Source organism: Furipterus horrens, unplaced genomic scaffold (assembly GCF_987537825.1).
Source record: "Furipterus horrens unplaced genomic scaffold, mFurHor1.1.pri manual_scaffold_9, whole genome shotgun sequence".
Classification (NCBI taxonomy): domain Eukaryota; kingdom Metazoa; phylum Chordata; class Mammalia; order Chiroptera; family Furipteridae; genus Furipterus; species Furipterus horrens.
In genome coordinates this window covers 32832892-32858002 of record NW_028327179.1, presented here as the reverse complement: position 1 = coordinate 32858002, position 25111 = coordinate 32832892, and the positions used below count along the sequence as shown (strand labels likewise).

The window sequence follows — 25111 nt, the reverse complement described above, 5'->3', positions numbered from 1 at the left end:
GGCAAGGTGATTGAAATGGAGAAATGGAAGGAGAAAGTAGTAGAAGAAGAGGTTGAGGGAAGGGTGAAGGACACAGTGTGTATGTGACCACATAGGCCATTATAAAGATTTTGCCGTTTACTCTGAATGAAATGGAAAGGTACTGAATGTTTTAAGCAGCAAGTACTTAGAGTATTATACTAGCTACCACTTATGGAATAGATCGTAGGAAGGCAAAAGCAGAAGAGCTTAGGAGGGTTCTTTTTTTTTTTTTTTTACATACTGACTCACTTTTATTGTTTTTCTATTATAGTTGTCCCATTATTTCCCCCATTGCTCCCCTCTACCCTGCCTACCTCGCTTCCCACATTCAATCTTCATTCTGTTGTCCATGTCCATGGGTTATTCATATTAGTTCCTTGGCTAGACCCTTCCCCTACATTCCCCCTTTTCTCCCTCCCCGCTCCCTCCTGGTCGCTGTCAGTCTGTTCCTTGTTTAAATGCCTCTGGTTCTATCTTGCTCATTTGCTTGCATTGTTCATTAGTTTACTGTAATAGGTGATATCATATGGTATTTGTCTTTCACTGTTTGGCTTATTTCACTAAGTATAATACTCTCCAGTTCCATCCATGTTGTTGCAAAAGGTAGGAGTTCCCTCTTTCTTTCTGCTACACAGTATTTCATTGTATAAATGTACCACAGTTTTTGGGGTTTTTTTTATCCACTCATTTACTTAGGAGGGTTTTGAAGTAATTCAGGCAATAGTTAATGGTATCCTGGACCAGGAAAATAGAAGTGCAGGTGTGAAGTATGTGCGAGTCTGGATATATTCTTAAAGTAGTACCAAAAGGATTTGCTAATTGATTAGTTGAGGCATAAAAAAAGGGACGAGTTAATGATGACTTTAAGAACTTGGGGCTAAATAACTGAAAGTTGTCATTTACTGGAATAAAGAAGGCTGAAAGAGGAGCAGGTTTGGAGCATCTGCTCATTTGGAAACCAGAATCCAAGATGAGGATTAAATTGCTGACTTGGGAAGTGCAAGACCAAGGCCGTGAGGATAAGAAGGAGAAAGCAAGTGAGGTAAAGCCAGATGAAAATCAAACTAAGTAATAGTTTACTAAAAGGGCTGCATCATTCAGAGCCAGGAAGAGATGCAGCAGGTAGTAAACACATGTGTTTATTCAGAAGTTTAGACTTCTAAGAAAGGTTTTCAAAGAAAAACTGCACTTCAGAATAGTTCAGAAGAAAGACAAAATTTACCTGGTCGGTTTCCTCCCATCTCTCGTTTTCCATTAGTCAAGGGAATACAATCGCAATGCTTTTCTGGATGCTATTAGGTAGTTCCTTGATGGTCAATGAGCAAAAGAGATTCCACACCTCATTCTTTTCATTGCAGTTCAGAAGTAGATGGGGCTTGGTTTGTGGCACACGAGGGTGGAGAAGCCTTCCAGTGAGCTCAGAAAACTTGGCAAGGGCGCTGGCAAAGACAGCAGCAGTGTGGCCCCTAAGTTAGAAAGCATCTCTAAAGAAAAAGGTGGTCAAAGGAATTTGAAGAGGCACAGAAGGCTTTTGTCTAATAAAACAGTAGTTGATGAGCAGGCCACTGGATGTGTGAGGTTGTAGTTTAGGAGAGTGAGCTGGTCTATCTTGAAGTCATCTGCCTACAGATGCCATTTAAAGCCACACATTTTAGATAACTAAGAAAATGAATGTAGTTGGAGAAGCTCAAAGTCTGAGCTTGGGGATACTCTGAACTGACAGGGCCAGAAAAGTGAGAAAACAACAATGGAGAATGAGGAATGAGCAAGTTATATGAAGGGAGAACAACCTATAAGTGTTTAGAAACAGAAATACTAAGTTACAGAGTCTGCACCATTCATACTTTAATAGACATTCTCAGATTGCCCTGAAAACTGGCTGCCCCGATGTAGATAATATCACTCTATGAGAGTTTGTTTCCAGAAACGTAACCAACATTGAAATTAATTTCAATTGTTTTCCTAATTTGACAAAAGAAAAGAATGGTATCTCACTGTTCTTCCAAATTTCACTTGCTTATTTAGTGCAATTGGATAATTTAAAAATATATTTTCAAGTCGACTGAGTTTCATTTTTTGAAGAATTATCTCTGTTTTTCTCCAGTTTTTGTATAGTTGTCTGTACTTTTCTTGTTGCCTTGTTAATGTTCTTTATGTTGTATACTCCCTTGTTTTGTGTTATCGATATATAATATTTTATTTGTATTTCTATATGTTTTTCTCCCAATTTCTCTCCTTCTTGTTAACTTCGTTTATGCTCTCTTTTGTCAAATGAGTATTAGTCTTTTTGAAATAGTCACACCATTTGGTAATGTTTTCTTTTACCAAATTTACCTTTCAAAATGAGTCTATTAAAAAGACTTCCTTACCTTAATATTCTAGAGACAGTTTTCTTTATTAAAAAATGATATTTCTGTTTTACTTAGGTCTCTTCTCCAACTGAAATTTGTGTTTGAGGTATATATGTGTAGCAAAAATGCTTACACATATATTCTATTTATATTATATATATTTGGCCATGTGGAGAGACAGACATATTAAATAGTTAATCGTTCCAATCACTGATTTGTTATATAACTTCCAGAATACATCGAATTCCCACTTATGCATGATCTCCTTCAGAATTTTCTATGGTTTGTCTTTACTACCTTCAAGCTCTCTGATATCTTCTGTGTTGAGGGTTCCCAAGACCACCTTCAGGTTTGATGATTTGCTAGAAGGACTCAGAGAACTGAAAAAACCTGCTATACTCATGGTTATGGTTTATCACACTGAAAGGATACAGAGTAGCTGAAGCAAAGGCAAAAGGCGCAAAGGGCAGAGTCAAGGAGAAATAGGCACTAGCTTCCAGTTGTTCTTTCCCCTGGAGTCATTGATTGGACTTACTTTCTCACCAACCTATGGCAAAATGTATGAAGTATTGCCAAAGAGTGATCTCACCTGTGCTTGGTTCTGAGGCTTTTATTGGGGGTCAGTCAAGTAGGCATAGCTGATTGCCCATGGGGCTGAATTTATAGTTACTTAGTTTCCAGCAACTCCAGAGGTCAAACTAATACAATTTGGCCCTGGTTCTCCACCATAAACCACACTGATGTGGCATGCCCCAAGACCTCATGTATGCAAGATGTTTTGAAAAGATGGATTTTTAAGGAACAGTCCTTTCATTTGAATGTGAAAGCTTTGCACACTCTAAGCCTGATGATTAATGCCTTACTGCACATTTTCAAACACATGTATTTTTTTCCCACTTTAAATTTTGTCCATGTCTTAGTCTTCCTTGGTGGCAAGGTTGGTTTGAAGCAAGTTAGCATGCAATTTTAATGCAGAACTCCCCCTTAGTATTTTGAAAATGGACAAAATTTATGGATGTGATGCATCTACTCAACCTGATAAAATAGTGATGAAAACGGATTTTTTTCACTTTATTGTGTTGTTTTATTCTCTGATAGCTTTCAAACTGTCTCTTTATCCTTAACATGTGGAAGCTACCCACAACATGTTCAACTGTGAAGTTTTATTTGTTCTTTTATTGTGTATTTGTTTTAATTTTGTTTGCATTAACTTTTACAGTATGCAAAATCATGCTATTATTACTTCAAATATTGGCTTAATTTTTTTCTATTACTTTATTATGAAATTCCATTTAAATAAAAACTTAAACTTTTGGATTTTTACTTTGTGCTTCTTCACTTCTCTTTGGTACTTTAGAGAGCCGACTCATTGTTCTTCATAGTTATATCCTATAAAGTGTCTGCAAGAATTGAATTTGCAAATATTAAGCAATTGTCCCCAAGAGGAATGCATACATTTTATATGTGAGAACTATTTTGTTTTTTAGCTAGGTTCATTTTGTTATTCAACCAGACTATGATTAGGTTTTTTTAATTGATTTCAATGAATTGGTTTTCCTATGATCACTAATTTCTTTTTCCACAACTATAAAATTTTGTTTTATAAGTATTTACTTTGTTGTGTCATGGGTGTATTACTTTTATTTATTTCTTTGTAGGTAGTAACTATACTTATTTCAACTCCTTTTTGTTTCCATACTATCTCTATGTTATGGGTATAAATTCTTTGACTCATGAATGTGTTGCTTCCTCTTCTGGTGTTTCTCAGATGATGATGATTCTTAGTTATATGTTGATCCTATGTCCTCAGTTATGACAACTGCTGACACCATGGCCTTCAGTGTAACACCTTTTTGGTGATGTCATCAGTTTAGCTCTAGCAGTAGTGACAGCCTTTGTTCATTGCTTTTCTGATATAAGAACAATTTAATCCCACCTCTTTCTTTCAATATAACTATGTATTAATATTTATTTTTCTAAACTTGATACAATATTTGTTTTAAACTGATAAACTACAATATATTTTGAATACGAGCCAGAAATTTTGGTGTGTACGTTCAGTGTATTATTATCTCGAAACTAGGAGTGGCATGGTGGTGTTAGAACTTGATTGGGGAAATAGCCAAAGAAATAAAGTTTCTGACAGATACTGGACCATAAAAAAAAAAAAGTGCAGGCATAACCAAACAGTATCCCAGGACAAGTGAATATATTCTCTGGATTCTGTCTCCTTCCTTTCTTCCATCTCTTGCCAGTGCCTTTTTTTGGGGGGGGGGGCCAGATACAATCATAAGCCAGAGAGTGGGTGAGCCCAGGAATGCAATTCACTGAAGTATTTTAGAGCAGAGCCTAAAAGGAAAGTTAGTAGAGGAAAAGCACCACATCAAACTACTTTTAAGGACTAGTTTGCCAATATCCTGCCTTAATGCACACAATACAGTGTTTAATTGATTATGAACTTAGAACTTAGAGCCAAACTTCTTATGTTAGCCAAAATTAATGTGCTTATTAGTATAGTCTATACCTCCTAATTATGGTATTTTCTTAGCTAGTATTTTTTACTAACATAAATATCTTAATTCAGATATATATTTATATGTGAAGATATAAATTATACATATAACTATATATTTTATTAAAAAGTGCATTTTAATAAATTCTACATATGAACATACCACGATTTTATCTAAGAAGGTTTGTATATATAAAAGCCCACTAGTTAGCTGAACATCAAGAGATTGGGGCAGAGGATGCTCCTGCTCTGACCAAAATTATTTAATTTTCTTTTCTTATTAGGCTTCCTTAGAATATCACTTAAAAAAATTTTTTTTAAGATAAGTAAGCAAAGAAGTTAAGGCAAACATTTGCCATGCTCAATAAACAATGTTCTAATGTGCTAATTGATTCTAATCTCAACAGCCAACATTAGCTATGTTAATACACCATTAGACAGAAAAATAAAAGCATCATCAGGAATACAATCTATCAATTGAATACATGAATACATCATGGTTGAATACTAGCCGGTAGGTAGTAACTAAGGGTACCTCAGACAGATATTGGTTGATGTATATTTAGCAGATACTATGCAGTTCTTTTTTTTCAACTCTATACTTAGTAGTATATTATCTTTATGTACTGTTATTACTAACTTTACCACAACTATTAGTATGATATTATATAAAATATACAGATATTGTATCAGGAACTGGGAATATGAGGATGAAAAATCATGCCCTCAAAGAGTCAGCATATAACCATGGAAAAGACTATGTAAATGAACAATTATATGCAAAAGAATAGGTGAAGCAAAGTTTGTGAATGAAGTAGATGCCACAGAAATAAGTCGCAGAGAATGTGATTAACTGTGTCTAAGAGCTTTATAGGTTATTTAAAGAGAAGTTGTGCTCTGAACTGCATTTTGTATTTGATTCAACAGCCTCCTTCAAGATGTGTATTTATACGAGTTTGGTGGACTGGGGCATACTCAGGCAAGGGGGATGTCCCCTTTGGTTGTGCATTTCTCTTAATGCAGCTCATCTACAAGTTATGGACTCTCATTTATACTCTGATCTCTCAATTTTAAAATTCTTTATAGTAAGGTTTATAACTCCAAATCCAAATATTAGAATCAATCATGTAATGGCATTTGTTGCCCTATCAACAACATCTTTTGATGATCTCTCATGTGCTAAGTGCCAGCTGTAGGTACTAGTGGAAGAGACATCGATGACAGTACATTCTTCTTAAGAACATTGATAATCTAGTAAAAAGGCAGAAGATGCACAATATGATAAATATAACAGTGAGACTAATGCAACAAATAACAAAGAGATAATCATAATTAAATGTAACCATATATTACATAATAATATGGATGGTATAATTTATATTTGTGTAATGTTTAATCACTTATACATGTTTCCTCATATTAACTTGACTTAATGTTCACAAATAGTCTCTGGGTTTGATGACGGTGTTTCTATTTCATCAATGAAGCAAAATAGGTACAGAGAAGTAATAAATATATAGGAAATAAAAGAATGAGAAAATTTAGGGTCAGGGTTTGAAAGGGAAATAGGCTATAAGATGGATTAGACTAAATGCTGTTGAGAAGAGATAGGGAAAGGCAAGTCAGGTTAATGGAAAAGAAAAGATTATAGATAAGAATATGCAGAGTGTGTTAGTGAGCAGACCAGCTTGGCTAGAACATGTGTATGGAAGAGAAATATGTACAAGTGTATGAAATCTATAATATCAATGATTAGGAAAAAATGTGCAACAATAGAGAGATGATTGAATAAATTGTTTATTTATGATAAAATTCTAAGAAGTATTTTAAAATGAAGTAAATAGATAGCTGAAGTCAGAGTAATGATGAAAATAATTGAGTTTTATGTGACCATTTAAAATTAATTTATACATGTATATGGTATAAAAATCCAGGAAATATGAAGGATTTGTAGTAAAAAGTAATAATTTCTTTTTAGTACCCATTCCACCCCCCACCCCCCAGATGCAACATGATTATAGAAATAATTTCAATTCTGTCAAGAGAAAATTGCTGCCTCATCCAGGGTAAAGATGACCGACGTAAGCAATCTGCCATAGAGAGTGTGGCTGGACTCCACTAAGGGCATGACTATGTGCAGGGATTGGCATGGGTTTCTGTTGCTGGCAGATTGGGAATTCCACACTGGAAGTGGGTAGTTCAGAAGCTTTGGTGGAAAATTTGTACTTTTGTTACCCCTTCACCTAGGGTTATCCTATGGGAAGTTAATTTTCTCATGTATCCAAACTTGCACAGGCCTCAGAAAGACTGAGTGGATGCCTTTCACATGGTGGTGGCAGAAAAGCTCCAGGTCAGAAAAGAAGACATTCAGAGAGCTAGGAAGCAGTGTTGTCAGCTTACATCCGCAAGCAACTGGTGGCTGGAGCAATGGCCAGAGCAAAATGTTGAACTGAGAGGATATGAAGTAAGGCATACAAATCATCTGATCCCTTGACTCTTCAAGGCAATAGTCTTTGGGAATGCTATTTTGCTTTCAGTAAAATCAAAGAAGGCATGAGTGTAGAAGATTATATAAAATATCAAGGCTAGGAATTAGTCTCTTTGTGTCTAGGAAGAAATAAGAAGAGAAACTTTCTACTTTTGAATGGAAAATATTTTATGCTCCTGAGTGGACACCTAGTGTACAAGTATTTTAAAGACCTTGATACAGATTACTGAATGGTTTTAAAACATTATCAAAGCACATTTTGTTAAGAGTATCTATTTCACTGTATCTTTGATAACATTGGAAATAACCATTTTTAGTCTCGCAGTTTAACAGTTGATAAATGGTATATTTTACATTTGTAATCCCTTGATTACTAGCATGGTTATATTTTGAAAATGTATATACATTTATTCTTCTCTTGATGGCAAGTTTAAATCCTTTTCCCATTTTTTAAATTGGACTTCTTTATATCTAAAAACTTGTTGTGTCTAAGACCTCTTTATATATTAAGAAAACTAACCTATTGTTCATTATATACATTGCAAGTAATTTCCCACTTTTTCATTTGCCTATAGTATTATGCTTTTAAATATTCAACCCTTTCCTATTTTTCCCGCTTTTTTGTAGTTTTTGTCAAAAACTGACATTTGAGTAATCTTTTTCAAATACACCTTTTTGGTTTTTACCAGACTTGTTGTTGAAAGCTAAACTAAATCTGCAAGTCACAGTTAGTTGTCACTTGTCTCTACTTATCTGTTATAATCTCCATTTGTTTAGCATCCCTTTTTTACAGTTAATGATAGAGATAGAAAGAGCTAAAAATTTACCCTGAAGAGCAAATGGACGATAACATTGCATTACTTATTATAACATATCTTTTCAGTGGCTCAAAACGATTTTATTTATCTCTCAACTTAGTAATGTGGAATATCCTAAGATTGTAAGTTTTTATTTTTCAAACTGTAGTTTGCAGACAGCATCGTCATCACTGAATCCATATCCGCGGAATCTCAGGCCCCCATACCAGAGACACGTAATTTAAGATCTACCTTTTAGGTCCTTTTAGGGTCCACACAAAGGTCCCTAGTAATGCATCTGTCCATTATTATTTGAATTATCATTTTAGATCCTGTTGTTTATTTTCAGGAAGACATAAAACTAACCAATTGATTTATCAGTTTCCTGGATTATGACACTTACAAAAATTAAAATTGTAGAATGTCATAACAGAAACCTATATTATTTGTGAATTTTCTCCACTCTCATTCCAATACTTTAATTTTAGTTGAAAACATGAATTGCCATCTGAGCTCTAGATCATTTTCATTTTTGATAATCACCATCAAACTTTGAGATTTTCAGCACCATATAGAGTAGTCAATAATGAACATTAAAGAAAGAAGAAAATATTTCATTTAGCTATACATATTCTAAGGAGTTGCATATAGTTTTATCATAATTACATTCATTAATTCATTAACACATGTATTTCCTATTTACTGTTGTACTAACGTACAAGCTCTGTGTTAGGTGCTGTTGGGGAAAAACAAAGACGACCAGGAGAAATAGATTAACAAGATTAATCCTTTATGGATGCTTGAAATATGCTGGACACTTTTCTGGCCACTTATGCTCTGCAGTCCTCAAAGCCACCATTTGAGGCCAGTGTTATTAGTAACTCAGTGGTATATAATTTGCATCAAGGCTAGAAAAGTTAAGTAAACTTCTCCAAGGTCACATAGCTAGTGAGTAGAAGGGCTGGAGTTCCAGCCATGCTTGACAAAATCCCAAGCTCTTATGTTATACTTGAGTGCCTGCTTTGATTCTATCGTAGATGGCAATTTTAAAAATTGATAATTTCATTGGTGTGTATTCAAGGTTTTTTCTCTTTCAAGTTTTAGATATGGATTTTGTACAGTTTTATTCGTATTGATGGTTCCTATCCAGTTTATTTCTAGTATTTTCAAAAAACATGAAGAAATACACCATGAAGGCATAAAGCTGTGTACTTTGACCCTGAAGCCAGTGAGAGACACATTCTAAATGAATAGGGTGAGCAGTGTTGAACAGTAATTGCTGGCTTCCTACTTCTTCCCTTTCAAAGAAAAGCTGTGGGTAACAACTTGTTATTATACACGGTAAAGGGCATAGTTTATATATTGTACTGAAAGCAAGGGCTATTATTTCTTTTCTTTTCTTTTTTAATTACATTTTATTGTTTATGCTATTACGGTTGTCTCAATGTTTTCCCTTTTTTCCCCTTCTACTCAGCACCCTCCTCCATTCCCTCAGGCAATCCCCACACTTTTTGTCCATGTCTACGGGTCTTGCATATATTTTGTATCTATAATTCTGTTCCTGTTCTATTTGTTTATTTTGTTTTTCAGTTTCAATTGTTAATGAATATGTCTTTATTGCCATTTTATTGTTCATATTTTTCCTGCTTCTTCCTCTTCCCCTTCTCCTTCTCCTTCTCTTTCTCCTTCTTCTCATGAAGAACCTTTAACATTTCATGTAATACTGGTGTGAGGGTGATAAATTACTTTAGCTTTCTCTTGTCTGGGAAGCTACTTATCTGTTCTTTGATTCTAAATTATGGCTTTCCTGGATAGAGTAATCTTGGTTGTGTGTCCTTGCTTTTCATCACTTTGAATACTTCTTGCCAGTCTCTTCTAGCCTGTAAAGTTCCTTCTGGGAAATCAGCTGACTGCCTTATGGGAGCACCTTTGTAAGTAACTCTCTTCTCTTACTGCTTGGGAGATTCTCTCTTTGTATTTAAACCTTGGCATTTTGATTATGATATGTCTTGGCATGGACCCCTTTGGGTTCATCTTATTTGGGACTCTGCACTTCCTGGACTTCTATGTTTATTTCCTTCACCAAGTTAGGGAAAATTTCTGCATTACTTTTTCAAATGCGTTTCCAATTTCTTTCTCTCTCTCTTCTCCTTTTGGCACCCCCATGATGTGAATGTTAGTATGCTGAGGCTTCTTACACTATCCTCATTCTTTTGGATTCTTTTCTTCTTGCTGTTCTGATTGGTTGTAAGAAGAATAAAATGATTTACTGAGAGAGAAGGAAACGTTTCTGTGTGTCTGTGTTTTGTGTGTGTGCATTCAAATACAACACGAGAAGTTGTATAAAATATAGTCTTAAAATTATTTTCAAAATATGTAGGAAAGTAAATATAACAATGAAGAACAATTAAGTAAATTTGATTAAAATACAAATGTGATGTGAGTCTATCCTTGAGGTAGCCTTTTTGGTTTACTATGATTCTATGAAATTTCAACTCTTTATTCTAAACAAGATATATGAAGAGTATGAAATATTTGCAACACAAATGACTTAGTAATTCTATGTAAGTTATTTCTAAGGCATCACACATTTTCTTTCAAATTGCAGCAGTGGGAAGGATGTGAAAGCATACTGGCAGTTGACTTCATGCCAGAAAAACTCCAGTTGACTCCTTGTGTTTAATCGCTTAATCTGAACGATTTCTCCACAGTAGTTTCAAAAATATGGTGCTAAGCCTTTTTCTTAAGGATAAAAACAAATTTTAACAGTCTATTCTAGTTGCACAAATTAGGATAAAGGGAATGTAAGCCGCATTGTGCAATAACAGCCAATGATAAATCTTTGAAACAAGCATTTTCAGTGGAAGAAATATCTCCCTCAGTGGGGCAAAAATTGATTGGTTCTTGGGGGAGAGAAAATCTCTCTTTTTGTATTTAAATCACAGATAAGCATACAGTACATCAACAAATACATAGCATATGTGTGATGTTTAAGTCTAATGGGACGTAGTAAGGGAAAAACTTATATAAAGGTAAAAACAATAAAGGCTGGGAAACATTGCTTTAAAGCATACTTCCTGTATTTCAGCAAGCGAGTCCCTCACATATTACGAGGCAAAGAGCATATGTTAAGCTCCTTTCTCAGCAGTATTCCTCCTGAAAGCCAGTGATAAAATGTATCATCTGTTGCTGGACTTTAGTAAGGATCCGGATATAAAATTATTGGCAATAAGGAACTTAAAACCCTTGTTCCTTCCCTAGGTCCTGTTTACTTTACAGCCTTTTCTTAAGGTAGTTGCATGTGTTCCATGACAAGAGGCCACACGGTGTGTGTTCTGTGAGTAAGAGAAGAGATGAGAAGGTATATAGGGAGACCCTTCATACACTATCCCCATTTACATTTCTTCTGTTATTTTCAAACATTGCAATCAAGTATAAGAGATTAAAACAGAAAGAAGCTGTTCACTTATTTCTTGATGGCGCTTGGTATCTTGAGGAACCTGAGGGTTTTCTGTAGGATATGCCCTAGAGGTTTGTGTTTCACCAGTTTACTCCTCTGACCTCATACTCTGCTGTGATCCCTCTGTTCATCTTTCAGCCCAGGAACCCCCTTCCACTGCAGAGCTTATCTTTCATCTCTCTGCAATTATCAAAAGATATTACTTTATTAAAACTTGTATGAATTTTATTCAATATTCATGCTTCCCAAGGGGTATGAGCATTATATTTGCCTCTAAGTAATTATGAAATGAATAGTGCTTGTTTTTCCTATTAAAAAATATTGCAGACATTATAAGTGAACTGTTTTCAGGAGAGCTCCTACTATACCTGAAATAATTTTATGTAGGTTAGTCTCTATTCTTTATTTTGCCTTACTTTAATGTCAAGCTAGCTTTTAAGAATTATTTCTCTCTCTAGCTTATGGTCTAAAATCTACAAACTATGAAAGGATAAAACATAGTACCCTTTTGTTTCTTTTCATCTCTTTCAAGTTGCTTTCTTATCTCTTCTTTATTCCTCTGGAATCTTTTTCCTGAAAGTTTTTTTTTTAGCAAAATTTCCTCTACTATACTCTTTTGAAAAGGGATCTTGTAATTCATATTTTATCCCAATCAATGAAGAGTTAGGGCCTAAACTCTGGGGAACTCCATTCTTATATTTCTAATTTTGATAAATGAAATGTTGGAGTAACCTCTGTTCCTCATTAACATGCAGATTTTTAAAATGTATAGAGGGAGAAATCTCTTATGGGTGAGAACAGAGGCATAGAAGCCTGTTTTCCTTTCTAAAACTCTATTCATTCGCTTGCCTTGTTGCTCTTTCCCTTTACGTTATTTTTGAATTGTCCAGATCACTGATTCAATGTTGTTAATACTTCCAATTTAGTTCTTTTCCTAAAACATTTGGAGGAAAAGGAAAATTCTATTTTAAAATTCAATAAAAATAATGCTTGGAAAGAGGACAGATTTGGAAAACTTAGAATTTTAAGATGACAATACTCTCCAAATTCAACTCAATTCCTGTAAGAATCACAGATGGTTTCTTTGTAAAAAAAATCAACAAACTGATTCTAATATTCATATGAAATTATAAAGGATCCAAAATAGCCAAAACAATCTTGAAAAAGCAAAACGGAGTTGGAAGACTCACACTCTCTGAGTTCAAAACTTACTGCAAAGCAACAGACGTAAAGACTGTGGTACTAGTATAAGGTAGATATATAGATCAATGGAATAGAATTGAGAGTTCAGAAATAAACCCATGTGTTTATGATCAACTGATATTTAACAAGAATGCCAAGATCATTCGGTGAAAGAAAGAAGGGCCTTTTCAACAAATAGTGCCGAGACAAGTGGATAGCCACATGCAAAGGAATGAAATTGGACCCTACCTCATATCATATAAAAATTAACTCAAAATGAATCAAAGACCTAATGTAAAATAAACAGCATAATATTCTTAGAGAAAAAAATAGGGATAATGCTGCGTATCTTTGGGTTTGTATAGATTTTTATATATGATAGCAAAGGCTTAGCAACACAAGAAAAACAAAAAATCAAATTTCACCAAAATTAAAACCTTTTTTTTTTTTTTGCTTCAAAGGACACTAGCAATAAAGTGAAAAGACAACCCCCAAAATGGGAGAAAAATTTTGCAGATCATCTATCTGATAAGGGACTTGTGTCTACACTATATAACTCTGACAACTAAATCATAAAAACTAACAAAAATTAAAAATGAACAAAATACCCAAAAGGACATGTCTCCAAATAAGATATAGAAATGGCCAGAAAACACCTGAAAAAAATATTGACGTCATTAGTCATCAGGGAAATGAATTCAAAATTACAAGATACTAGTTCATATCCATTTGGATAGCTATAATCCCAAAAGACTCTTACCAAGTGTCAGTGAGCCTGTAAAGATATTGGAACCCTCAGAAACTGTGGGAATCTGAAATGAGGCAGCCACTTTTGGAAAGCAGTCTGGCAGTTCCTAAAATAATTATACTAAGAGCTAACACATGATCTAGCAATTCCACTTCTAGGGATATACACAAGAGAAATGAAAAGACTTGTCCACACAAAACTTATACATGAATGTTTGTAGCAGCATTATTCATTACTGAAAGTGAGGAACAACCCAGATACCCATTAAATGTGGGAATGGATAAACAAAATGTGGTATGTCCACACAATGGGATATTATTTGACCATAAAAGGAAATGAAGTACTGACACATGATACAACATAAATGAATTTTAGAAACAGTGTAATAAGTTTAAAACGCCAGATACAAAAGGTCACATATTGCATGGTTCCATTTGTGTGAAATGTCACAGTAGGCAAATTTATAGACACTAATAAGTGGTTGCTGGACTGTATGGGAGAAGAGAAAAATGATAACTGAAGAGTACAAGATTTCTATTTGTGGTGATTAAAATGTGATAAAACTGACTGTGGATGTGGTTTCACATGTCTGTGGATGTACTGAAAGCCACTGAACTGGGATGTTTTGATAGTATATATGGGGATTATATCTGTGAATAAGTTTGTTTTTTACAAAATTCAATAAGAGGTAGTTTCTTAGAAGCTAGATACAGTGTGGAATCTAAAACAGTTTCAATCAGCATTTCTCGCTTTGCGTCATCATATCCATTGTTCTATCTAGAACTCTGAATGGATCTCTGTACGACTGATCCGTTGGAGTTTCATAGTCAGACCCTCGTTCTCATTTCACATTTAAATATGTGAAAACCTCTCAGCCTGTGAGCTACGCAGAGCCAGCAGTGGGCCTTAGGAGGCCTGGAAGGTGTGCTGGTCCCCTGGGTCCCTCCCAGACACCATCCCAGTCTGGTCTGTAACTGTGTCTCCATTTGTATCCAGCGCTGCTCCTCCCGCAGGAAATAGGAAGAGCAAGGCTTTCTCCTCCAGTCTCACGGGCTCCAAGTGCCCTGGCACGGGGGCAGCAGCCGCCCCTGTCCTGGCTGCCCAGCGGTGCCCTGAGCAAGACAGGGTGGCTGCCAGCACACGGAGGGGAACCTCCCTCCTGCCCCAGCCCCTCCCACTGTGCATTTTCCCTTTTGCCCCTGGGACGCTGTGGTCGGTGAGGGAGGATGGAGGATGGATGGCCGTTGGCCAAGGAGTGGAGAGCCAAGGGCGGCAGGCGGTAGCCCTGCCTCTGTCTCAGAGGGTGACCCGGGTCGGGTCGCCTGCTGGAAGGCTTCTCTCCGCTGCTTCCGCTCGGCCCCCCCCCCCCCCCCCCCCGCCCAGGAGTTCCCAGCTGGACCAGTAGGAACTGGAGCAGCTGTGGCGTTCGCTGTCCCCGTGTTTGGGGCTGGTGCTTGTCCTCAGATGCCCTTGTTTGGATTCCTGGGGGTAGGGTGACTGCAGAGTGACTGCAGAGGGCTTCAAGGAGGAGGTGACACTTGAGCTGGCCTTGAAAACTGGGTGTCTGTAGCTGCTACAAGGATGAGGCTCTGTAGGGGGGGCTCCCACTGTCCCCCAGCTATTCTAGGTCCCTGCTGCCCAGCCTGGGAGCGGTGTCCTGGGTCTGCCCAGCACTGGCATCCCCCGGGGCCTCACTCTGCTGCGTGAAGCATCAGGTTGGGCGCAGCCCAGGACCCTCTGAGACCTGGGTTCAAGTCTGGCCTCACCCGGCTGGCGACTCCTCCTCTGGGCCCGTTTCCTCCTCTATAAAGAGGGGTTTCCGACAGAGCACAGAGGTGTACAGAGGGGGCCAAAGCTCTCAGCCCAGCTCAGTGGACGGAGCCCCCACGCCCCACTGTGGGGTCTTCTTCTCTCCCTGGACACCCTCACTTTGGGCATTTTGGCTCTTTGATGCCCGGGCCTGTAGCCTCCCTGGGAATGACCCGCCCCTTACCTGTGCCCCGAGACGGAACGCAGAGAAGCCCAGTGCACGGAGTGGGCACTCGGGGCCAGACCCTGGGCTCAGGCGCCAGCACGCAGCATGTGGGTGGGAGGAGCCCTGCGGCGAGAAAAGCTTTGTGTCCAGCCAGGGCAAGCGCCCCCCACTCCGCCGCCCCCAGCCTGGATAAGCTCCCTGCGGGGGGCCCTCCGACACCCCGTGCCCTCTGCATCTCTCTCCAGTGTCCTGTAGCTGCTACGACTGTTTTGGTTTCTGTCAAAGAGAAAGAATAAGAAACGCGGCCGCAGACGGAGGCAGGCTGGGCCGTGGGTGCCTGGAGCGCCCGCCAGGACTGCGGGTGGAGGCACCCAAACGAGGCGCCCGCCCGCCGGCCACGGGCTGGGAAGCCTCTGTGCCGCTGTGTGGTGGGGTGCATTTGTGTAAGGATAAAGTAAATGTTTTTGGCACCCCTGCTTCTTGTCCCTCCCCCTGCGCCAGGGAGTAGGTGTGTTAAAAATAATTATTAAACTTTAGGCCACAGGAAAAAAAAAATAGTCAAGCTCAAGAAAAAATGATGGATTTCAAACTCCTCAGTTTATTATTGAAAGCTCTATTCCTTATAAATAAATATGTATATATGATACACATGTGTATGTATCTGCTTTTATATGAACCACTCAAAATAATTTCATAAGTCATTCTTTATTTAAAATTGTTCTTTCAGATATTCAGAAATTCCACAGGTGGGGGCTTCACTGGAATTTTCCCCAGAGTAAATTTCTTGGACTGAAACTGCTCTCGTTCTTCTGCCGTTAGTTGATGCTTGGGCGTGAATAATTCATTAACTGTTGTCGTGCTACCATTTGAGACAGGGACAGAGGTAGATGGGCTGCTGTTTCCAAAACTGTCACTGAATGACTTGGAACAAGTAGTGTCAGGTTGGGAGCCTGGATCTCCAACGCCAGCCACCGACCTGCCATTTGTGAAGGCTGGGGCCCCCGCAGCTCCAGCAGGGCCTGCTGCCGTGGGAGCTGGGAAGCCTGGAGCCCCGGGCGCGCCAGAACCTGCAGCTGCTGGGGTTTTGAACGATAACGAAGCAGCAGATGTGATTTCAGGTTTCCCAAATCCAGGCACCGGAGTAGAAGTAGTGACGGCAGGACCGGGAAAGGGAACAGCTCCAAATGCTGGCGTGTTCCCGAACACAGAAGGGCTTCCAGAAGGGGCACTGGCAAATCCAGAGCTTGTTTTAAAACTAAAATTTTGAGCATTATCACTCATGCTGTTATTCACTGGAAAACCTACAAATAAACCAGAAAAAGAAAAAAAAACCTATTACAGTCAGAAATGTGGCCATGTTAATCCCCACTTTTTCCCCCCTCATTTTCCCCTTATTCCCGCCATGTTTGGATGTTGGAAAGAGATTACAAGGGAGAAAAGTAAAAACGAGAAGCTAGAGCAAACCCACTGTCTTCCTGCTACACTGACCTCACTTGCCCCGTGATTTACCTTCACTCAATGAGGCGGCTTTGAAAAGCCTCAGGGATTAGCGAGCGCTCTTACACTTCTGGCTTGTGCACGCCCCGCCCCCCATCTCACTGGAGCTGTCACTTGCGGAGGACACTATGCTGTTATACAGTGACAAGAAAGTCCTCAAAGGTGCTGCTACCACAGCTATAAAAGTCTTGAAAAGCCACTCCTAAAATATACTTCTAAAGCTTGAGCCATAGGGCCTTTCAGAGAACAGCCCAGCCCATTCTGGCCCCCCTTTCACTAAGGCTTGATGAATCAAATTCTCTCAAGCTCCATTATGGAAGGCGGTCGAATCTGCAAGGCTGACTTAAAATGGTGCTTAACATCCCTTCAGGTTTTGCAACTTGAAACCTATAAAACCCTGTTTTTCCAAATCAGTGAAGTCCTGCATTACTTTATCACTTACCTGGGCATCCAAATGCTGCTGTTTGCCTACTCCCAGATCCAGATGTAGAGGGTGCTGGATTTAGTCCATTCTCAGTATCAGCAGAGAGCTATAAGAAAGGGCACATAATAAAGTACCTGCTGAAAAATTCTCAAGTACCTTTCTATATATGTACTTCAGAGCCAAATTAAAAATTTAAAGTATGTACTTAAAAACGTGACATGTTTAACATAGAAAAATGCCCACAATAGGAATACAGACAGAAAAAAGTACACCAGCCTCAGAGATTAAGAGTTAATGGCTGATGAATTACGGTTTTAATTTTAGTTATGCTTTTAAATTTTTCCTAGCCCTGGCTAGTGTGGCTCAGTGGATTGAGTGCCGGCCTGAAAACCAAATGGTCGCCGGTTCGATTCCTGGTCAGGGCACGTGCCTGGATTGTGGGCCACATCCCCGGGTAGGGGCATTGTAAGAGGCAACTGACCAATCTCTCTCTTGCACATTGATGTTCCTCTCCCTTCCCCTCTTGCTAAAAAAAGTAAACAAAACCTTTAAAATTTTTTGTTTTCTAAATTTCAATGAATACATACTAAAATGAGAAAAATAATTTTTAATAACACATTTCAGTATCTATAGGCCGACCTACATGTTTTCTTAAAGATTTTATTTATTTTCTTTTAGAGAGAGAGGAACGGAGGGAGAAAGAGAGGGAGAGAAACATCCATACCAGCCAGGGCTTGACAGAAAATTTTAAGTCCGCTTTCCAAATTGAAAGTAAAATTCTTGCAAAAAAAGCAATACATAAGGAAGACACTTCCCTTCAGCAAACTTTCAGGTACTCACCAAAGCTGTTTTAGGTGATGTGTTTAGACTTTTCAGTTCATTTACCCTGTCCCTCCACCGATTTCTTAACCGTTGGGTGAAATTTAGCTGGAGAGAGAAGACAGAAAAATAATGAGTCAATATCGAGTGTTTATTTTCATCTCTCAAACAACTTCACATCTTTGCCAAAATTACAGAAAGTTTATGAAACATTTTTACGGGCCATCGCTTGTAAAGTTCGCATTGACCCGCCCCTGTTTGCCAAAGATATTCCAGATCTAGTCCCCTCTGCCAGTTCTCCAGCTCCTTGAATCACCCGGTTCAGAAGCACAAGTACCTGGCGGCACACAGTTAGTTGTATTTGGGTGGGAGAAGAGCGTGTGTGCCAGTTAGAACGCATGATCATGACTGTAGACAACAACAAAAGAGTTTGTCATTTCCTTTAGCACAAACTTCCTCAAGCTGAGCTTTTTAATTTTTGATATTTGACATGTGAGAATGTTAATCTATAGAATCGACTTCTTTGTTCAACTTTTTTTTTCTAACATTCATCACAGTGTCTGCACCTAAGAGATGCTCTCTAAGTGTTTGCCAACTGATGAAAGGGTTTGATTTCCGGGACCGATTGTTGGGAGAGTTCGTAATGAAATAGTGACATTCCTAGTTACTACGGTCAAAGTATATTATCACCATTTTGGATAACCAATTTCCAATAAAGTAATTTAGAAAATAAAAATAGCCTTGTCTTGAAAATAACTGTAGCCCTCACCCACTTTACCAAAACAAGCAAGCCTCTAAATATGGAGAAGATAGTAATTCACAGCTAATCTGTTATTGAGGTAGATGAATAGGAAACAAACTTACATAATGATGTAAGTTGTTGCTGGTTAAGCAGTTATGGTATTCAAGTCTCAGCTCCTCTGGTGGAATGTCAGTGAAACCTGAAGGGAGAAATCAATTGGAATCTTTAAAATAAATGCCAATATTTTTGATAGAATAGTAAAGCTAAAGGGGCGAGACAAGAAAGTGCACTAATGTTGATATTAGAAAATTTTCATAATCATAAGGAAAAAATTAGAATAAAATGTAGTTGGTTATTATCTTTGAAGGGGAAATTCTTTTTCTACATATAAATGGAGAGGAAGAACTAACAGAAAAAGAAAGTTGACTACATATACATTCAAATTTCTATGTAGAAAAATACTCTCTATGTCAAACTATAATAAGCAAAGTTAAAACGCAGATGATAAGCTGGGAAAACCAGAATGGCGACATGACAGGAGAAGAACTAATGTTAACATATTAAGAGTTCTTACAAATCACTGAGAAGAATAAGTTAATATGAGCAAAAACAACAAACAGCCAACTCACAAAAATTTCAAATAGCCAATAAATAAATGAAGTAAAAAAGTGCAATTTAAAAATACAACTGAAAATTAAGATAAAAGCCTTTACTTATCAGACTGGCAAAAATTAAAAGTGAATATTATTTACTGGCTTTAAGAATTTGGCGAAGCTCGGTGGGACTGAGCATTGGCCTGCGAACCAAGTGTTGCTGGTTGGATTCCCACTCAGGGCACATGACTAGGTTGCACGTCAGGTCCCCAGTTGGGGGCGCGAGTGAGAGGCAACCACACAGTGATGTTTCTCTCCCTCTCTTTCTCCAAAAGTAAATAAACAAACAAACAAAGAAATAATTAAAAAAAAAAAAAAAAAAAGAATTTGGTTAAGTGGCTCTGACCAGCGTGGCTCAGCTTGTCGGGCATTGTCCCACAGAGTGAAAGGTCGCCAGTTCGATTCCCAATCGGGGAACATGCCTGGACTACAGGCCTGGTCCCCAGTTGGGGCATGTGTGAGAGGCAGCCAATTGATATTTCTCTCACACATTGATGTTTCCCTCTTCTATCCGCCCACCCCCCCAAAAAATCAATACAAGAAATCTTTTAATAAAATAAAAGAAAAAATGTGGTGAAGTGGACAGTCTCCTAAACTGCCATTGAGGGGACTAAAAATGTACAACTCTTACAGGAGGAAAATTGTCATTAAGCATCAATTGCCACAGAAATGTTCACACCTTCTGATCTTAATAGCATTGCTAGGATTTAACCTCAGGAAATAATCAGATGCATTGAGTCTGTTGCAATATACCGCCTGGGTGTAGTAGAGGACGAAAACCTGTTCTCGCACAGATATGTAGCTGGAAAAGAATGATGTTAACGGCCTTTTCAGATAGTTTGGAATATTCTTCTTTGACGTCACACCAGAACTTGACAGGTGGTAGTTTCTAAAAGTTTAGCTCCAATGTCGACTCAAACTTTTTGTACTATCACATTCAATTCACTGGATAATTTTGCACTTCGAATGGACTTTTTAGGTATGTATAATTTTGCAACGTTACAGATTAAATATTTGGAAAATACTGGTTCACTGAGTTATCGAGAACTCCCAAACACGGCCAAATGGTCTTTTACAATATCAAAATACTCATATTTGTTAATGTCACTATCCATCTCATCAGAAGAGACTTTATGTATCGAGAAGTTATCAAGCTCACATGAGAAAAAAATTTCTCCATCATCTAATATTCACTTGAAAGCTTGCATTTAATCATTGTCAGTTGTTCTCTATGAAGTAACGGGCTCCCTTCATTTATTTTTAAAGAAAGCGTCACCAAATACTTAAGTCAAAATAACCGTAGTTGCCACTTATTCTTTCATTAGCCACTGTTCTGTGGGGGAAAAAAGTGGCTGGTTCAGCTCCCAAGTCAAACGAGCACACCAGGACTTTCCCTTCCAATACCCATCGCACTTGAGTTCATGTGGCAGAAACAACTTTGTGTGTGCTTCCCATTTGGTCACACAGTATAGTAAAAAAGGTTTGCACTCAGAGGTCAAGATCTCATGAAATTAAAAACTTCTACCATTTCATTTCGGACATAATCTTAAGCCAAAATGACATTAATCTTTTTCATTGACTACTGTTAGACTTTGTGACTACGGTTTATTGTTTCTAGCTTGATTTACACTAAGATATAAGGGGCTTTACTCATCGATTTTTTTGCTTCAACTGTGCAAATGTCAACACAGTGAAAATGGCAACTCGTGCATTAGGATTATTATAAAAAGATTTTTGAACTCGTACAGCTCCTGCAAGGGGCTCAGGAACAGGGTTGCCAAATTGAGCAAATAATAATACAGGATGCCCAGTTCAATTTGAATTTCAGACACACACACTTGTAGTATAAATATGTCACCAATGTTACATGGGTTATTCATATGCTAAAACATTATTCTTTGTTTACCTAAAATTGAAGCTTCACTGGGCACCCCATATTTTATCCGGCAACCCGACATAGGGATCTACGTCCCACACTTGGGAGGAACTGCTTTAGGGCATTCGACAGGCATTAGGTTCAATGCTGAACTGATTTGACAAGGCTAATACGTCTTTATTTTCTTTACAGAAAAATCACCAGCTGGAGTTCTCTTATTTCCTTGTTTTACTTATTGTCTCCTTCCCTCAAGAACATAAGCGTCATAAGGGAGGGATCTTGCCTATCTTGCTCACCAACATATCCCCAGCACTTACAATAGGGCCTGGCACTAAAGAAATTCGGTGAGGAGTACCGAAGCAACTGAGGAGCGGTGTGATGCAAATGCTTGCAGAGAATGAGCAGGCAGAGCTGACACAGAGTACAGATGCCAGAGTTCTGAGGGAGTGCAAGGACTGTCATCCGCTAGGAGCCTGCTATTCACTCAGGACCAGCCAGGTGGGCTTAGCAGTGTGGCAGTTTAGGTTGCAGCCCAGAAGGAGCTTTAGAAACTCTAGACAAAAGGAAATGGGAAGGGAAGGAGTAATTCTACAGAAGTGTTATCCCTGCAGCCCAGCTAAAGCTCCTGACCTTCAAACATTATCTCCAGGATAGGCCTTCACATGCTTTATGAAAAACAACTACCCTTAAAAGGAAAGACAGGGAAGAAAGAGCAAGCAGAATCAGACAGCTAAGGCCTTCGTGGCAGGCAGGATATGACTCTTCTATTCACCGCAGGCAGCCAAGAGGTTCTGAAGGGGTACCTATGGAGAGCCAAGAGAGTAGAGCCTCTGCTTGGGCTTACAGAATTAGAACTGTGGTGGGTCCTGATGTTACTATTTTCTCATGAGAACCACATATCTTAAAAGAACTATACCTTTCAACCTCAATCTCCGAATCATGAAGTTCTGCTGCAATGCTCAGGCACTTTAAAGAATGTCCAACCTCTCCTAACTACAGCTAAGTTCGTGGTTCATTTCTTTATTTGGCAGGGTCTCGCTTTTAGAGAATGAGAGTTGTAAAACGTAGTTTAAAAATGTACAATTTCTCAGTTACCTGAAACGCTAGATACGTTTCCCCCTGGTGAATAAACGGAGAACGGCCACTGACCAGAGGACTCCCAAACGGCCACATCTTTTCCCATTTCGTCCCTGACAAAGAAAAAGAAAATAGTTTTCATCTGCTTATTAAAATTTATCTTTTTCTCATTTTCAATGATTGAAATGTTAAATTGTAGTAAATATATAATTTTAGGTTTCTCGTTATGTTTTCTCAAGTGTCCTTTAAAGCAGAAGTTACAGAACTATAAACTACATTTCATGTGATAGATACAATATTAAAGAAGTTCATAATTTTGCTTTTGCAGTACACGGAACCATTCGCTAATTCATTTCATTGAGAACAACTGTGTCATACATAGATTAAAGAACTAAGATATAATAAAATACACAACACAACTTTAATGGTTTTTGTTCATTACCATCCACATCAATGAGTATTTAACTGGGAAAGACAGGAAGCACTCCGTAATACAGAAACATCACATTTTTAGAGAACATTTTGTCTAATTCTCACATTTTGCAAACGGGTGAAGAGACCCACAGCCATGCAGTTCATTGGTTGGCAAAGCTGTGGATAGTATCTGCTCTAAACTAAATCCCCTCCTATGCCGTCCAGAATGCTATGATTAATAAAATCACAGATACTACAGAGAATCTATACTCAATTTAGGGTTTCTGTAACATCAAATATAGGAAGAACGGGTTCATTTGTTTCTTTTCTTCTTTTGAAACGTCAGTAGTATATGGTACATGGCTCAAAATGTTTACTACTGACCGACTTCTAATTTATGGAAGTAAAAGACCAACAAATACCTATATTGATGTTCTGTCCTAGAAGCCAGGAGCCGAGGGAAGTTACAGAGAGCCAGGCACCGTTTTGGTACCAGTCACAAATTCTACTACAGATGTTCTCGAGAAATGATAAGGAATTTACTCTACAATAACGAAGGGAACCAAATGAAACCAATTTGAATGAGGCAAATGAAGTAAAAGTTTTAGAAAGAAAAATAGGAGATGATATGTGACCTCTAAGATCACAAGTTGCTTTAAATTACCTCATCCTTTTTAAAGGTCTCATAACTTACAACAGATTTAATTAAGCAGGACTACCTTACAAAGCTATTCACAATACAGCGTTATCAACACAGTGGAAAAAGCACACTGAGCTCTGAGAAGACACTGTACTGATACGGAAAGATGACGCATTTTTAAGCGAAATAAGATCTAGTACGATATGTATTACACCCATTATATTACGTGTATATATGCGCGCAAAACGTGGTTACCTCTGAGGGATAGGATCATGGGTACTTTCTGCTTATTCCGATTTTTAGGTAATGTATTACTTCTTTTCGAAAAGCAAGCGAATGGGTAACTTTTCTGAGGGCTTTCACTTACAGGAATTCGTTTTCGTCTTTCGGTGCGTAAGAGCTGGGTGAAGAAGCAAATGGGTTCTGAGGTGCTCCAAATGCCCTGTTCCCGTCAGTTGAAGCTCCGGAATCGGAAGAACCGGAAGATGACTTCCCTTGCTCTCGGCTGCCCGCGCACCCTGTAGATTGGGACAAGCTGGATGCTTTGATACTACTGGAGTATCTCTGGCTCGTGCCATTGCGCCCACGTCTGGCACGACCTGGAATAAACAATAAAACAAAACAAGTTTACCGGCAATTCATCTTTTAAACCTCTGAAAACATCATTATATTTTGCTTATGCCATACACACATTATGCAAAGATCCAGCACTTCCACTTACGGAAAGTCACAAAACTCTTCATTCTGACTTACATAGTTCAGTGTAATATCAACAGATCGCATAATGGCCTAACTGCATTTCTGTTTAACAAGATTGAGGGGACTGTTAGCTCTAGAAAAATAATGATGTGTTGCTAAGTTCAGCTGACATAGGCTTATTAAGTGAATAACTGCTTGATGGTGGAGTGGATGGAAGGCATATATCCTAAATCATGAATTCCTTCAGGATCAAAAGCTCTCTTTCTCAGTCTTGGCTTTCCCACTGGGCCCGATATAGTAATAACCTCTGAAAGATGGGGAGTGTATGAAAAAGTCTGTTGAGCATAAACAATTAGATTCCACCTTCTGTCCTTGAATAGATGCTGAAATCTATTTCAGTCTTCCCTTTCGGAAAACACATACCCATGGATCTTTCAGGGGGAGATTATAAAGGGAATTCACATGTGAATAATGCATTTGAGTTTCTCTATTACGAGCATATTACTAATGTTTCATAACCACCAAAATGAGCCAACAAGACTATCCTTTCTGTCTCCGGTTATCACTTGAACTGTCTCAACTACTCATCATTTTCTAGTGGGGTCTAAGATAATTCACCTTGTTTCTCACTGAATTGGAGATATTCCATTAAGTGTAATAACAAGTGGAGTGATGGGAAATATACTCCTTATGAAAACTGATCTCCCAACTCTAAAACTACTTACTAAAACCAAAG

General features: G+C 38.3%; 2 protein-coding genes across 3 annotated transcripts in view; one reads left to right on the top strand and one right to left on the bottom strand.

The window, feature by feature from the left end:
- The window catches only part of GATAD1 (GATA zinc finger domain containing 1), a 484957-nt gene that overhangs the window by 358027 nt on the left and 101819 nt on the right, over positions 1 to 25111 (top strand). The window lies entirely within an intron of this gene.
- Positions 16238 to 25111, bottom strand: part of LOC150001551 (nucleoporin NUP42-like) — an 11092-nt gene continuing 2218 nt past the window's right edge. The window contains exons 2-7 of the mRNA XM_090287751.1: positions 24194 to 24275; positions 22641 to 22735; positions 19139 to 19215; positions 18296 to 18382; positions 17474 to 17561; positions 16238 to 16826 (exon numbers count right to left, since the gene is read on the bottom strand). Of these exons, the coding sequence (XP_090143877.1) occupies positions 16258 to 16826; positions 17474 to 17561; positions 18296 to 18382; positions 19139 to 19215; positions 22641 to 22735; positions 24194 to 24275 (998 nt within the window). The 3' untranslated portion in view covers positions 16238 to 16257. The remainder of the gene's footprint in view (positions 16827 to 17473; positions 17562 to 18295; positions 18383 to 19138; positions 19216 to 22640; positions 22736 to 24193; positions 24276 to 25111) is intronic.